This window comes from Haliotis rubra, unplaced genomic scaffold (genome assembly GCF_003918875.1).
Source record: "Haliotis rubra isolate DU_JTF1 unplaced genomic scaffold, ASM391887v1 Scf1173, whole genome shotgun sequence".
In the NCBI taxonomy this organism is placed as follows: Eukaryota; Metazoa; Mollusca; class Gastropoda; order Lepetellida; family Haliotidae; genus Haliotis; species Haliotis rubra.
Genome location: NW_025765085.1, coordinates 225,423 through 241,853, shown reverse-complemented (window position 1 = coordinate 241,853; position 16,431 = coordinate 225,423). Strand labels below are relative to the sequence as shown.

The 16,431-nt window shown below is 40.3% G+C and overlaps 1 protein-coding gene across 1 annotated transcript; it reads right to left on the bottom strand.

Moving 5' to 3' along the window:
- Positions 1-1,212: 1,212 nt before the first annotated feature.
- LOC124258523 (serine/threonine-protein phosphatase 6 regulatory ankyrin repeat subunit C-like) lies at positions 1,213-9,380 on the bottom strand. Its single transcript, XM_046692600.1, has 6 exons — positions 9,077-9,380; positions 5,893-5,919; positions 4,855-5,649; positions 4,430-4,518; positions 3,763-3,942; positions 1,213-2,439 (listed from the first exon to the last, which is right to left on the bottom strand). The coding sequence occupies exons 1-6, from the start codon at positions 9,081-9,083 to the stop codon at positions 1,603-1,605; spliced, it is 1,935 nt and encodes a 644-aa protein (XP_046548556.1). The 5' UTR covers positions 9,084-9,380; the 3' UTR covers positions 1,213-1,602.
- Positions 9,381-16,431: the final 7,051 nt, after the last annotated feature.

Genomic DNA, 16,431 nt, shown 5'->3' with positions numbered 1-16,431 from the left:
GAAAGTCACCTATATCATGAAGTATGTATTACTATGTGTGTAGACATTTCCAACATGAAATACAAGGCACATCTTTTGTTTAAACTGTGTGAGATCAGCACATCTCATCGTGGCAGTGGGCGGTGGGGTAGCCTAGTGGTTAAAGCGTTCGCTCTTCACGCCGAAGACCTGGGTTCGATTCCCCACATGGGTACAATGTGCGAAGCCCATTTCTGGTGTCCCCCGCTGTGATATTGATGGAATATTGTTAAAAAGCGGCGTAAAACCATACTCACTCAATCACTCATTGTGGCAGAGGTAACAGTTAACCGGAAAGAAAGATTGTTTTCGTTTTGATGTCCATATTTTTATGATAATAATTAAAATGCAGAGTGGAAAAAATAACTCTTGACTGATGTATTTATAACAATATACATGCCTTTATGGTGGTATGCGCGTACAACCTGTGTGTACATCCAATACTTTACTTTGTCTGCATAACATTTGTGACGAGCAAACGCTTTAACCACAAGGCTAGCCCATCGCCCCCAAACCACGTTGAAGAAAGTAGTATGGCGCTTATCTGATGGATGATGCTGCCAATGTTTAGTCCTTTCTTAACTATATGACGGCTGTCATCTTTTATACGTTCGTAGGGATTTTTAGTGAAATCACCTTTTTTCACAAAACTTGTCTCTTACACGACCTTCGTCAAAACTGGCCATTATACCCTTAGAAGACAACCGAGTGATTTGTGATTTTCTCCAGTTAAAAAGTTCGTTGATGTTCTCACCTTTGCTTGACGAAAACGTAGGTTGTGTATAAAGTACATCCTAATTCCAACGAATTATGTCACGGAGGGACACTCACATAAAATATTATCAAGGTATAGCAAAACCGGACTGTACAAAAAGGCTTCAGATAATACTGAGCTTTGTTGTGACATCCCGCAAATCTAGCTACAATTACAAAATAATTGTTAAAGCTCTTCAGTCACATTTCTTTAAACACATGATAAATGAAGGTAGCTATCCTATCAAGCCCTCATCATGCCCAGGATAAGTACAGTCACATGTTTATTCATTTCCGGTTACGTAGTGTTAAATACCACAAGCCACCGGTTTACGGTCCTTGTCATATAAGAAAACAATAATATGGAATAGAGGATACAAAGCACGCCTAAACGCCCGAACGCCCGAACGCCCGAACGCCCGCACGCCCGCACGCGCACGCATATGCACACACATGCACACACACACACACACACACACACACAAATACAGTAAAAGTGATTTGATGTAATTTCCTTAGAATCAATCTTCTTATGTCGAGCTATATCCACATGCATATGTATACAGATTATTGAAATGTTGGCCTACGTTCCACAAGTTCATCATCTCCTGATCTCCCTGCTGAAAATATGACAGTTCTACAATGGGTTCATGATGCTACAATGGGAAGTTATTGTCTCACGTCAAACAGATACGTCACTATTTCAGGCATTTTCGTTAATTTCATCAATGCTACAAACAAGCATACTGTATTCATTAGGTGAGTGAGTCTATTAAGCACTTAACTTGTAAGTTGTAAAGACTTCAGTTCTAAGTGATCAAGGCCTCTTCCTTACGTATCACACACAGAGGCATTGGCGCCATATTGTAACAGAAGACGGACACAGTCCTGATTCCCCCTTTTAGTAACAACCTGTAATGGCGTTTGTTCTGTGTGGTTCTGTACACATGGATTTGAACCGTTTTCTAAAAGACATTTCACGTATTTGTTTAATCCCCTGGAAACTGCAAGATGAAGTGCCGTGTTTCCGTCATTATTCTGAATGTTGGAACTGGCACCGTTTTCAAGAAGCAGTTCAAAGCTGGAGCTGGGAGTCCTTCTGGTTACAAGATGAAGAGGAGAGTCGCCATTTTTATCAGCAGCACATACATCCGATTTCGCAGCGATCAACAACTTTACACATTGACTATCATTGGTTTTGACAGCTAGATGAAGTGGTATTCTCCCTTTCAGGTCTTTCTCAAAAGGGTTTGCTCCTTTGTCTAGCAAGAGCTTCACATTGTCGCTACTTCCCCTTCTTGCAGCGAAATGAAGTGGCGATCTCATTCTTTCGTCCAGTACGTTCGGGTTTGACATTGTCTGTAGAAGTAAATCGACAGCTTGGCAATGCCCTTCTTCACACCCAACATGGAGGGCTGTTCTCCCTTGATTGTCCTGAAAGTACAGATCAGCACCGTTGTCCAACAGTAATTTGATGTTGTCTCTGCGTCCATATTCCGCAGCCGAGTGAACTGCTGTCCATCCATCTTCATCAACCGAATTTAAATCTAGTTTTGATGTAACGAGGTGTTCCAGGCTACTGGTGCTACTTGCCTTTGCAGCATGGTGGAGTACAGTACGACGTTTGGAGTCCTTGATGTGCGGGTCTGCCTCAAAATGGAGCAGAAGCTGTAGGCAATCAACACTCCACAACGCAGCAACATGAAATGGGGTCATACCGCCAACGTCTTGAATAGAGTGGTCAGCGCCTCTCGTCAGTAACATTTTCATGCCATATGCATTGTCGTTTGTTGCAAGTATGTGAAGAGCAGTACTGCCTTCATTAGACTGGATGTTCAGAAATTGGTGATCAAATGTTAACAACACTTTAAAAACGGATTCATTGAAATTCGTTTGAAGACAGAGTGCATGAAGAACCGAATAGCCATGGATATTGGTATGCATATGATTGAACTGTCGTTCTATCAAAAGTTCGACAATTTCATCATCTCCTGATAACACCGCTGAAAACAAGGCAGTTTGTTTATAGCTTCTGTCTTCAACATTAACAGGTGCATGTCTCTCATCAAGTAGATACATCAGTTTTTCCACTGGTTCAATTTCTGACGTGACTGCCCTGTGAACAACGAAATGCCCATCAATATCAATGGCATGAACACTTGCCCCCTCCTCACATAGGTACATCACCATGTCGATATCACTTGTCTCAACTGCGTGATGTAATAGAGTTCCATCAGCAAAGTTCGAATTCACATCAGCTCCATTCCCGCACAGCAGCTTTACTTTGTCTAGTTCATTATTTTGAACGGCTATGAGCAAGGGACCACTGAGTTCTCTATTGTTTTCTAAGCTTGTTTTCAGAGTTGAAACAATTGCCTTCAAGGAACTGATGCTGCTATCAAATGTTATGTCTAAAGGATGGGTTTGGAACTCGTCCCTAATTCCCAAAGATGCATTTGCTTCTATAAGGTGTGTGATACACTCCGCATGACCTACCATCATGGCCATGTGAAGTGGGGTCATGTTAAAATCACCTTGATCATTTATCCTAGCTCCAGCACGTATCAAGAATTCAACTGAATCTGCGTTTCCAGCAGCGGCTGCCACGTGAAGTGGTGTCTGTTTGTACAGATTTATTTTATTTACTAAATGTTCTAATCTCATGGGGATTGAAATGTCTTTCGTTCGCTCTTTGCCGTTTATGTCGATAGCTGTTTGTTGCATATCTGTGCCTGCCTGGTTGTGAACATCAGTAGTTTTTGGATCTGCCACAATTTTTGCAAACATCATTTCCAGTTTCTGTTTACTACTTCTTTTCGACTTTGCTGCCATATGTAACACACTTGATTTTGATGATTTCTTTTCTGTCACAGATATTTCCGCACCGTGGTTCAGAAGTAATGACACACATTCAGCTCCTCCATAAACTAGCGCCAGTTCAAGAGCAGTGTTTTCACAAAGCATGTTGTTCACGTTAATGAGGGGGCATACCTTAAATATACACCGCATGGCTGTTGCTGTTGCATGGCATGCTGCACAAAGTAGGAGGGATTCTGGGTCGATCTTGCAGCCCGTCCTCAATAGCCCCTCAATGACAGTAGTGTATGCTTCATCTCTATAGTCATTTAGTTCAAACATGCTGCTCTGTGAATAAGACAGCTCTTCCAAAACCTGAAATAGCATTTTTACACATGCACTAAAGATCGGCAAGTGCAATGGGTCGGGATTCAGAAGAAGTTTTGCCATCTGCGGGTTGTGATTCAGAAAAGCAATTGTGAACAAGTTGGTAAAATCTGGCATCTTGAAATATTGCACATCTGGTGAAAACACAACATGATTGGCTATATCCATATCTTTCTTTTGGATGGCACACAATGCTCGGAAACAATCGTCATTGAATTGTACTCCCATTGCCATTAGCATATCATACAGCTGATGCTTGCAGCCAAATATGGCACATGCAAGCACCTGCTGAAGCACTGAGGAATTCAAATATTGTTCAGAAACGGGTATAAGTAAGCTCAGTGTTTCCCTTTAATGCCATGCACGACAGCATACTATCACATTCAAACAATGAAATCATTTCACCTTCTCTACAAGGATTGGGCACTTCTGCCTTCAAAACGTGTTTGAAAGTGGCCTTGAACAGTTTAGATACAGCAACATCTTTGCACCATTTGTGAAACAAGAACTGGACGAAACATGTTTCTCGTAATGACTGATGGTCAAGTACTTCAATATCCTCATCTGACAACAGTATTGAAGTGATTCTATCAGCTAATAAACCAAAGCTCTCGAATGGGATCTCTAACATACCACTGGTTGAAGAAAGGTGTTCTTGTTTTTGTGCTCTCACATGTTCAACCAACAAACGGGCTGGGCATATCTTCATACAAACTGAATGATCTTTTTGACTCACTTTCAGAAATAAAACATCAAATATTGATTGATGACAAAACTGGAAAGTTTTGTTGCAATGTATGAGATAGACATCGCTTAGTGATTCAGCTTTCTGTCTTATGTTGATGCGTGATGGCATGCATGGCAGCTTGTAAATGTCTTTCAAAGCATGAACTGCCTTACGAAAGTCCTCTGATGGTCGGATGGAGTCCAACTCATTTGATCCCAATCGACCATTATGAATCATCACAAGCAGCAACACAAAGTACCCAAAAGGGTCGCTCTCTTCCAAGATGTCTAGTTCTTGGGCGATAAACTCATACGGTTTCAAGAAAAAATGTTTGCCATTTGATTGTGCTCGTCTGCTGATGGCAAAGAAATTGCAACATTGTGGAAACCCAAGGGGCGGCTCAGCTTTCTCTACTATCTCCTGGACGTCTTCCTTGGTGAAACCAGACTTCCCACAAAACAACTTCAAAAATCTCCTCTTCTCACTCTCTCTTAGCTTAAACTCGTCTTTGTGCAGAGTTAAACATTTCATGTTTCTCATAAGTATGGTTGTGTTTAGTTGTTTTGCACACTGGTCATATATCTCAGGCCTTGATGTTAAGACTATGAAGATTCTTCCTGTCTCTATGAATGGCCACATGGTATTGAACTTTCCCAGCCATTCATCAACACGTGTTTGCACCATACTGCTGGAACCAAATATATCATCCAACATGACAATATAGTTTTCTTTTCCTGACTTTGGAATGGTATTCCACTGAGAGGCAGATGTGATTACAACAGGCGTCCGTTTAGTTTCTGAGTTGATATGCGCCAGTAACCTGAGACCAAGGTTGGACTTTCCTGAGCCTGATTTTCCCTTGATGAATATAGATCCAGTTCTTCTCAGTATTTTTAGGGCTGATCTTTCATAAAACGTCGAAACATGTTTTCTTGCGTCTTGATACTGTATCAACGTCCTTGTTGCATCTAAAGGGACAAAGAGTAAATTAAGATATAAACCATGGGACTCTTTCCAGATATAAAGGCTTTTTATGTAAGTAGTTAATCATATTTCACAACTTATTGTGCTATAACACAGTGAAAGCAATACAAATAGCCCGCATTAACATGTGTCCGGATTACTGAATCTTTTGCATGGAGTATGTCAATATGAAGACTTTCATGGTGGTCATCATTAGAAAATCGTTTTCGAAGTCATGCAGTACTCACCAGTGATATTTTCAAACACTGCTTTAGCTGAAATAGCAGAAGAATATTGTCAGAACATGCACAAGAAAAAAATTGTGATTTCCCAAAATTTCCAATTTGGAAATATCATATTTCCAAAAATGTCCAAAATTGGAAACATCATGTTTCCCAAAATGTCCATAATTGGAACAGAACATGATTGCCTTCATGAATACTGTTAATTCTGGTAGCAGCGAGCAGTGAATGAGTGTTTGTCACTGTTCATAGGTACGTAGGGGCCCAGAGTTTCTAAAGATCACGACCTTATTTATTTCTGAGATAAACCACCATCCCTGTTTGCTTACAAAATAGCCCTAAAGCATTCATTCTCCTCCGTAAACCCAGAGCTGTGTCCGCAACACCTGACATGTCATCCACAAACATCAAGGCAACACATTTACTTTGTTGCCACAGATGTGAACGCCCCAGTCTAAATAAACTTGGGCTCAGTATCATTCGTTACACTGCTATACTGAGTACAACAAAACCTTGTGGAAGGTCGCGCGGGTAACCTTTGAGCGACCTATGACAGTCCAATCAAACGCGAGACGACAGAACGGATTTAACCAATCAGACAATGGCTACTATTTAGGGTTCGGCGGGACTTACAAAATGAATTTACTCTTCCCTGGTCGCACAAAATGATCTCGCAACAAATGAAAACCCTCATTAAACACAGATATATGACCTGCAGGATACGCTTTTGGGTTTCTGTTGACATGGTTATCATTAGCTAATAATTCCGCAATCTGACATCCTTGAATACTGACAAAACGCTATTTTCAGCGACTGTTTACTCACGGTTTTGGCGTGCTCCATGTGTATCACTACGGGAAATAGCATTCGGAATCGTTCGGGTACAAAACTTTTTCGAGGTAAAAGTTCAAACGGTATGTGCGAATGTCAACTTTCGCAATTTGGTAAGCTGTGTTCTGATTGCCCAACTGAAAAGGTTACCTGACGCGACCTTCCACAAGGTTTTGTTAGACTCAGTATAGCAGTGTAACGAAATAATACTGAGCCTAAGTTTACTTAGACTGGTGAACGCCCTTTCCGCCAGATGCGTCCAAAGTTGCGATAACCCTGTTAATAAATACATGTATAATGAATAGCGGCAGACTGCCAGATACCGACCTCACACCTGAACGAAGAAGTAGGGCTCGCAGCTGTTGCTAAAACCTGATGTAAGCTTAGAATACGTGGAGGATATAATGTTAAGATATACGTGTACTACCAATTATATATACCAATCCCTTATAGTTGTGTGGGTCAGTCTTCATACAAGATTTAACATATGACCCTAAACTCACCAATCTGGGAACTGTCCAATTTGAAATATCTGGCCTCATTGTTGGGTTAGCACTTTTAGTTTGTCTACATAGAGTTCATTGCCTATTCAAACTGTTGAAACATTGCCTATTCAAACTGTTGAAATATTGCCTATTCAAACTGTTGAAACATTACCTATTCAAACTGTTGAAACGTTGCCTATTCAAACTGTTGAAATATTGCCTATTCAAGCTGTTGAAACATTACCTATTCAAACTGTTCTTTGAAAATAACCTTGAAAGAGCAAATTACCCAGCCATGCAGCGTTTATGCAACTTTAACAGCAGACTGCATTATTTGCGTCAATCAGGTCCCATGGCCAGGAACTGTCAGCTGAAGCTATACAACCACAACACAGTGAGTGAAATAGGCACGCTGTATGGGTGCACACACACAGGCACACGCACGCTCGCATCGCATACATCCCATCCATCCATACATGCATGCACGCAAACAAGCACGCACATACACACACACACATACACACACACACACACACACACACACACACACACACACACACACACACACACACACACACACACACACACACACACATACACACATACACACATACATACATACATACATACATACATACATACATACATACATACATACATACATACATACATACATACATACATACATACATACATACATACATACTACTACTGCTACTGCTACCGTGACGATCTGGGTTACACGTGATTAACGAAATGACGTGGTCAGGTTCGCTCTCTTGGTTTATACATGTCATCGTGTATACGAATAGGAAAACGTGCGTTTCATCTTAATTTTAAAATTTAGTATTTCGTCTGTAAACTGTACGAATGAAAATCCTAATGCAGGGATACAAGCAGTCAACATGGCACTGCCTATTTTGTATGATCTGTGTGAAAAGCTAATCTTCCACTTGCACAAAAGTGCAGTATGGAATTATCCAAGGTAGTCTAAGGGAGACAACCCTTACATCGTCAGGCAGCATATAGTCATCACACAGGTTAAATGTTGTATACATGATACATGCACACGGGGCACTGGAGAGTTAAGGGGATATGTCTGAAGAACAATCGTTTCAGACGGAGTGAGTGAGTGAATTTAGTTTAAATACGATCGAAAACAAAACTCACTCACATATGATAAATTGTAGAATATATTTCCGGAGTCATGAACATTCAATGCACACATGTGTGTATACTGTATGACGGTGACAGAAGTGCATGCAGTACAACTCCCATCAATACGAGATGCATGCATTACCCATGTGCATGTAACTAAGGTAATTCAGAAACCAAATATGAATTCGTCACTCTTCGTGAAAGACCAGCAGCTGTTTTATAGTAAAACTCTTTGGGACAAGTTTTTATGGATAACAACTTCTTTATTTCGTGAGTGCGACGTTTCGATACAGATTTATGCTGTGTATAACAATGAAACAACATACATTGTAATTGACAAAGGAAACAACATAATTGCCATAATTGGTTAAGCAGTAAGCTGATGAAGCCAGTGAGTACCCAATCTATTGTATAAACATCGCACCTATTGTATAAACATCTCCTTCATTGTACCACTCCTGTATTTATACATCTCTGGCTTCCATTCACTATCCTCTGTGTACTCACTGGCTTCATCAGCTTACTGCTTAACCAATTATGGCAATTATGTTGTTTCCTTTGTCAATTACAATGTATGTTGTTTCATTGTTATACACAGCATAAATCTGTATCGAAACGTCGCACTCACGAAATAAAGAAGTTGTTATCCATAAAAACTTGTTCCATATTGTACGTCTCAACTTCTAAAATGCCACTCAAACAAGTAAAACTCTTACCCGCCATATTGACAAATAGAATATAGGTTCAAAGAAGCTGTAAGTCGTGTTGTGGACGGTTGGAGACTCTGGTGACTGCGTGTGTATGATAGGCAGGAAGTCAAGAGGTCAACGGAAAACTAAACTCATAGCGGCTTCCTGACAGACAACAATGAGGCCAATCTGCCTTCCCGAGATATGCCGTATTTCCTGCAGAAATGTAATTGCTTGTACGTGGTTTAAAATGATACATTTCCTATCAAGATGCCGCAAGTAGATCTGACATTACACGTTGTAGATGCTGGCAAACGCACGATTGAAGATGTACTGTTCTGTTGCTTGTGGATATGTGTTGAACGGGGGCTGTGGGGTAGCCAAGTGGTTAAAGCTATCGCTCGTCACGCCCAAAACCCGTATCCGATTCCCCACATGGGTACACTGTGTGATATTGTTGGAATATTGCTAAAAGCGGTGTAAAACTAAAACTCACTTACTCACTGTGTCGATCGCATGAGCACATTAAACGACACATAGAATGGAAAGTACAGTAGCTCTTACAGTGGTCAAACGACTGCATGAAGTGTTACACTGGTGACGATATCTGCAAATAAAACAACTCTTCCTCCGTGTCCGAGGACCGATCAGGACAATCCCAATTAATAATGAACATAATGAATGAAGTTAACTCATTTCCACGGTAAACGCCTTCTTTCCGAAAAGTATTAAATAATTAACAAAACGAAATGTAAGAGGATCATTGGTCTTTAGGATGGGTTTTGGAGCAGTGTTTGAAAAAAGAAAGCTAAAGTGTTAAAACATCGACGCAAAGGTACACTTATTCTATGAAACAGGTAATATTATTTAGGAGATAAACGTCCTGCTTTCGGAAATTAGATGAATGTTAGGCAGAATTGATAGTCTCTCAATTTCATTTGGAATCGAACGCGTAGCCTGAGGTTTCAAATGATTATTTTAAAGAACAATTCTGCCTAACATTCATCTAATTTTACAACACAATACGTTTATCTCCATTCTTCCATAACCAATTTAAAATCGAACTCCTTCCTTCCACGGAAAACACTGCGAAATCCGGCATGGTGCGAGAGGCGAATTGAACTCGTCTGTAAAGGGAGTGGAAGGTGCCGTTCGTATTTTTTTAAACATTGCAACATACATAATATTCGGTCCAAAGAAAACTAACTACTGTTTATTCAATGCAATAATATAATACCCAAGAGCTTGGCTTATATAATCCCAACTCCACACGACCGAAACCAGCCTATTGTTTTGCGTGACGTGTTACTCTAACCCCCTGGCCACACTATAATGGAATCGTCTGACCTACTTATTTTTCTTGGAAGTGCAGTCTGTAGTTGTTGACAGTTACGCAACAGTTTGAAATGGCGGACAGCCAGTGTTTATATTTTGAGTGACAGTGGAAAATACTTGACTGACTGTCGAATCCGAACCCAGCAGAATCGAAGAATAGATCCTTTTCTGATCGACCTACGACCTGTAACTATTGGATGATTTGTATGACCAGCGAGTGTGGATCATGATTTCACTTACATAGGCTGTAGGTGCCTCCACCCCGGCACGCGACGAAAAGAGTGACAGTGCTGCTTTGTGTACATGCGACTAACTTGGGATTTCTTGGAACATTGTTTTCATCATTTGGGACTGGATTGTGGACAAACATTATTCAAAGTGTACGAACATAGATCACCAGCAGTGACAGCCTTGTGGGGAAGCTGGCAGAGAGCAGAATTCTGGTGGTTCAATTTTTAACATGTATTTTTGAACTATGCAACGGGGCATGATTGAGTGTGAGCGGCATAAATGTTGTGTTTCGCCTGACCGTTATCTTGCGAATTTCCCATTCTTATGATTCTAAATGGAAACAAATATACCATTTACCAGGTAGGTAAATGTTTAATAAGGATTTGCTACACATTTTGTATAGATGGGGATGAAATTTACAAGGCTTTCTGATTTACATGTTTATATATTGTTTGTTTATGTTTAGGGCTGTGTATTGTAACTGAGTTTGAATATTTTCATTATAGAAGGTAATAATTATGATAGTGAGGTTCCCTAATAATTGTGGAGGAAAAATCATATAATAATTGTATTTTTTGAGTTTTAATAAACGTTTTATCAGCATTTCCATCACGTCTATTGTGTTGATATTAGCCATGTTGGTGGTCAAACTGATGCGGCAGTGTTGTGTACGTGCGCAGTGAAGCTGTCATGAAATCAGACGAACTTTTAATCCAACATTGATAGCGTCTAATTTTATTGATTGACCAATCAAAATCGTTCATTTCACGTAGCCATGGTAGAATTTATTATTATATCATTTTTTACACTTTCACATTGGCCTTGGTGTTTCGACATTATTTTTATGTTTTATAGCAGAGAATGGCGTCTTCAAAGATACACTAAGTATTGGAATTTGGCTTTTATTGCTATACGACCTCCTTACATCATATCAATGAGATACCATTACTATGCCATTTTCAGAAGGTCGAGGGAGCACCTACTGAACACTTGTAGCGTGTTCAAACTTTGGGATCCATGTGGGAGATGACATCTAAAGAGATGCACCAAGTGTGGGAGTTTGGTGTCATATATACGTAAAGAGATACCATTACTATGCCATTTTCAGAAGGTCGAGATTGCACCTACTGAACACTTGTAGCGTGTTCAAACTTTGGGATCCATGTGGGAGATGGGAGTATGGGAGTTTAGTGTCTATTGCTATACGACCTCCGTACATCATACATATATGATTTTCAGAAGGTCGAATAACAGTGGTCTTGCTAGAAGGGCTATATCTCCCAAGGAAATAGGTGTATTGTATTCAAACTTGGGGATCCATTTGGAGTGAGTGAGTGAGTTAATATTTAACGTCACATCGGCAATATTTAAGGCATATCGTGACGAGAACAAATTTGACATTGAAATGGAAAGTGTGTATATTATATAAACCTGTCACCAAAGGACAGTAAAACAACTAGAATATCACAATTAAAACTAATAACACTATTTGGACAATACAATATAAAAACAGGCTATAGATCGCCAACAACTGAAGGTAGATCACCATACCAGGGACCATGGGGACTTACAGTACCTTTGCTACCTGCATGGAAGGATCCATTTGCAAGAGGGTGTCTTAAGAGATACACCAAGTATGAAAATTCGGAGCCTATTGCTATGCGACCTCCGTACATCATACACATATAAAGAGATACCATTTCTTTGCCATTTTCAGAAGGTCGTGCCGAGCACCTTCGTAACAGTTGTCCTGCTATAGGGTCTATATCTCCCTAGCAAATAGGTGTATTGTGTTCACAATCAGGGATCCATTTGGGGATAGTGTCTTGAGACATACACCAAGTATGGTAATTCGGAGTGTATTGCTATACGACCTCCGTACATCATATATCTATAAAGAGAGACCATTGTCATTTTCAGAAGGTTGAGGGGAGCACCTTCATAAGACTGGTCTTGCTAGAAGGGCTGTATCTCCCCAGCAAATATATAGTTGTATTGTATTCAAACTTGGGGATCCATTTGGGACATAGTGTTGACTGTGATGATCTGATAGAGTATCGTAGGTTTACTATTCCAGTTGATATGGCATTGTAATACTAAGTTATTACACTAAATATTTAAAATCGTGGTGTGTCTGTTCTTTGGCTGAATAAAACATGTAACCTTGGTCTTTGCCAAAAGGTTGAATGCACTGGAACAAATTCTTTTGTTGTTTCCATATCACAGCTTAGGGATTCGTATCATCTTATCTGACCAAATCAGTGGGATCCACTGGGATGTCAGCTTGGGGTGGTTTCCAGCAAGATATGCCGGTTGTCAGGACGCAGCCAAACCAATCGGCTGTCATTCTGGGTTAGAATGTGTTCCCAGCAACCTGTGCTGGTTGTCAAGATGCAGCCAAATCTATCGGCTGTCATTCTGGGTTAGGATGCGTTCCCAGCAACCTGTGCTGGTTGTCAAGATGCAGCCAAATCTATCGGCTGTCATTCTGGGGTAGAATGTGTTCCCAGCAACCTGTGCTGGTTGTCAAGATGCAGCCGAATCTATCGGCTGTCATTCTGGGTTAGAATGTGTTCCCAGCAACCTGTGCTGGTTGTCAAGACGCAGCCAAATCTATCGGCTGTCATTCTGGATTAGAATGTGTTCCCAGCAACCTGTGCTGGTTGTCAAGATGCAGTCAAATCTATCGGCTGTCATTCTGGGTTAGAATGTGTTCCCAGCAACCTGTGCTGGTTGTCAAGATGCAATCAAATCTATCGGCTGTCATTCTGGGTTAGAATGTGTTCCCAGCAACCTGTGCTGGTTGTCAGGACGCAGCCAAATCTATCGGCTGTCATTCTGGGTTAGAATGTGTTCCCAACAACCTGTGCTGGTTGTCCATACGCATCCAAATAGGCCAGGTGGTCTTTCTTGGTTAGAATATGTTCCCAGCAACATTTGCCTTTTGTCACAACCCGACTTAACATATGAGGTGGTAATTGTACGTAAGACTATATGTTCCCAGCAACCTGTTCTTGTTAATTATGTGAGTGAGTGTGTTTTGTTTTACGCCTCACTCAGCAATATTCGAGCTATATGGCGGCGGTCTGTAAATAATCGAGTCTTGACCAGACACTCCAGTGATCAACAGCCGTGATCCTGACCATGCAACAGTCCATCTTTTATGCAGCAAGGCAGCAATATCGGATGACCCTGTATGGGTAAAGTAATACCGGACTTGTAACATGTAGTTGCGTGTTGATGTAATAATGTAGAGTGTGAGGAAGCTGTCACTACACGTAGCACCATGATGGCAGGAAACGAGCGACATTGCAACATAAGTCGTGACATCGTTATGATAGTATTGCGTTTTACCACAGGCGAGGTCACCTAGTTTTTAAAGTGAGTGAGTGAGTTAAGATTTTAAGTCACATGAGCAATATTTCAGCCATATCGTGACTAAATCAAGTTATAAATATATCAACAGTGAAAGGTAAATTATACAATTCTGTCAACGAAGGACAGTAAAACAGCTAGGTTATCACAGATATATATAGATAATACTAGTAATTGAATCTAAAATATTTTAACTATACGTGACAATACTAGTTTTTAAAGAATTACACTCTTAATATTTTATTCACCAAATAAATATCACACACACACACGCACAGGCTATATGTATATAAAACGTGTGAAGCAGCGTTTGAGCCTCATGTTCTGGGATTTATGGAATATTGTAAAAACTGCTTATAACCAAGATCTCACTCGATCTAATGCATTCACCTGTTTTTGGCATTTATCATGAAATTCTAAAGAGAAGAGGATACAAACTATCTCCTCTGATATCATCATTAGTTATTTTCATGTCACTCTGATATTCACCATGAAATTTTCAAAAGAAATTATTGTCTTTCTTTGGCAGAGGATATTTTTTTCATGATTTGAATTGAACAAAATGTACAGTTCCTGCCATGTAAGGTTAAGCAGCATAACTTTTTGTGGCCGTCCTCGCTCAAAAACGTTCATCGAGGTATCAGTATAAACGTCTGGGTGGGAAATGTCCGTTTATGTGAACATATTATTGCTCAGGGCCAAGCGCGCGTCATAATGCTTCAAGTGAAACCTTTTGATTTTGAAATTACAGCAGTCAAACAAAGGTTTACATCTACACTATTGTGACAACATCAGGTGGAGGGACGGTGGGAGTTAACGAGCAACTGCTTTAACCACTGTGCTAGCGTAACACGAACAATGAAATAAAAGCAAATAGCTGACAGTGTCATCCCTTTTTAGAGAATTTGTGAGATATTATAAATGGCGATTTCGAAATCAAAACAATAAGTAACAGGTAACAACTGCATGTAGTAGAATTCAGTGTCCAAAACAAGAAACATATGCTATGTAATTATTAAACATAATGAAAAATAAATTGAGTTTTTTAATCAATACAAACTATTGCAAATGAAATACAATGGGGTAGAAAATAGAGTACCAGTGGCAGTATAAAATGGTACAAGTAGTAAACCCAACTTAGTCAGTGATGAAAACATTCAACCAGCAACGACCGTAGCCAACCTTCCAACACAGGTGCAGACTGGACATCCAGTCACAGTCTGTCTTGATGTATTGTGAGATGACACAGAGGCATGCGCTTGTCCCTCAATTTGTACATGAAAAATCTTACAAAGGTTTTTTTCGTAAGCTGGGTTAACTATATTGCACGAAAAGCTTCTAGATAATCATAATGATATTGTTGCAGGGGTGGTGGGGTAGCCTAGTTGTTAAAGCGTTCGCTCGTCACGCCGAAGACCCGGATTCGATCCCCCACATGGGTACAATGTGTGAAGCCCATTTGTTGTCTCGCCCCTATTGCTAAGCGGCGTAAAACATTACTCATTCAGCATCTCACTGATAAAGTACACGCACGTAGTACCCACATGGGTACAATGTGTGAAGCCCATTTGTTGTCTCGCCCCTATTGCTAAGCGGCGTAAAACATTACTCATTCATCAGCTCACTGATATAGTACACAACTGCCCTCTAGTTATCTTAACAGAAAAGATGTAATACATTTGCAAAATTGTTTAACAATGTGACATAAGATTATGTTTGCAAAAAAATCATCAATCCGTGTTAATTCCGACCGGCAAGTAACGTGCCATCAGCGCCTGACATGCATACCCTGTGTGGGGTCAGGAAGATGCATGGGGGTTAGCACGCTGGTTGATCCCCGGCACGCGTCATGCATCACCTTGTGGTCGCATGTACATCAACACGGAAACGTTGTCGCACCTTATACACCCTTATCTTTGATCCGCGGGCGTCCCGAAAGGTTTCAGGATCTAGAATTTAATGTTGACACAAACACATTCCACATGCTATGGAAGGGTAACGTCATTAGTCACACAAGACCGACAACATGAAGTTAGAAACACATTTGAGATTGGGAAATCGGGATTCGAATCCCGAATCTGAATTTTTTTTCACATTTGGGATTCGAACCCCGAATCTGAATATTTTGTTTACATTCAGGATTCGAATCCCCAATCTGAATTGTTATTTTAGAAACGGATTCGGATTGGGCATTGGGGAATCGAATCCCGAATCTGAATTGTTTGTTCACATTCGCCACTCAAATCACGAAAAAATAAATCATATTTGGGATTCGAATTACGAATCTGATTTTTTTTTCATATTCGGGATTTTTCTTTTGCAGATTAGGCACTCGGCATTTGGTATTCGGTATTCGGTATTTGAACTCTTACTATGCATTTTTTTTACACATTTGGAATTTGGAACTTCAGCGTCCTGGTAACTATACTCTTTGCACCTTC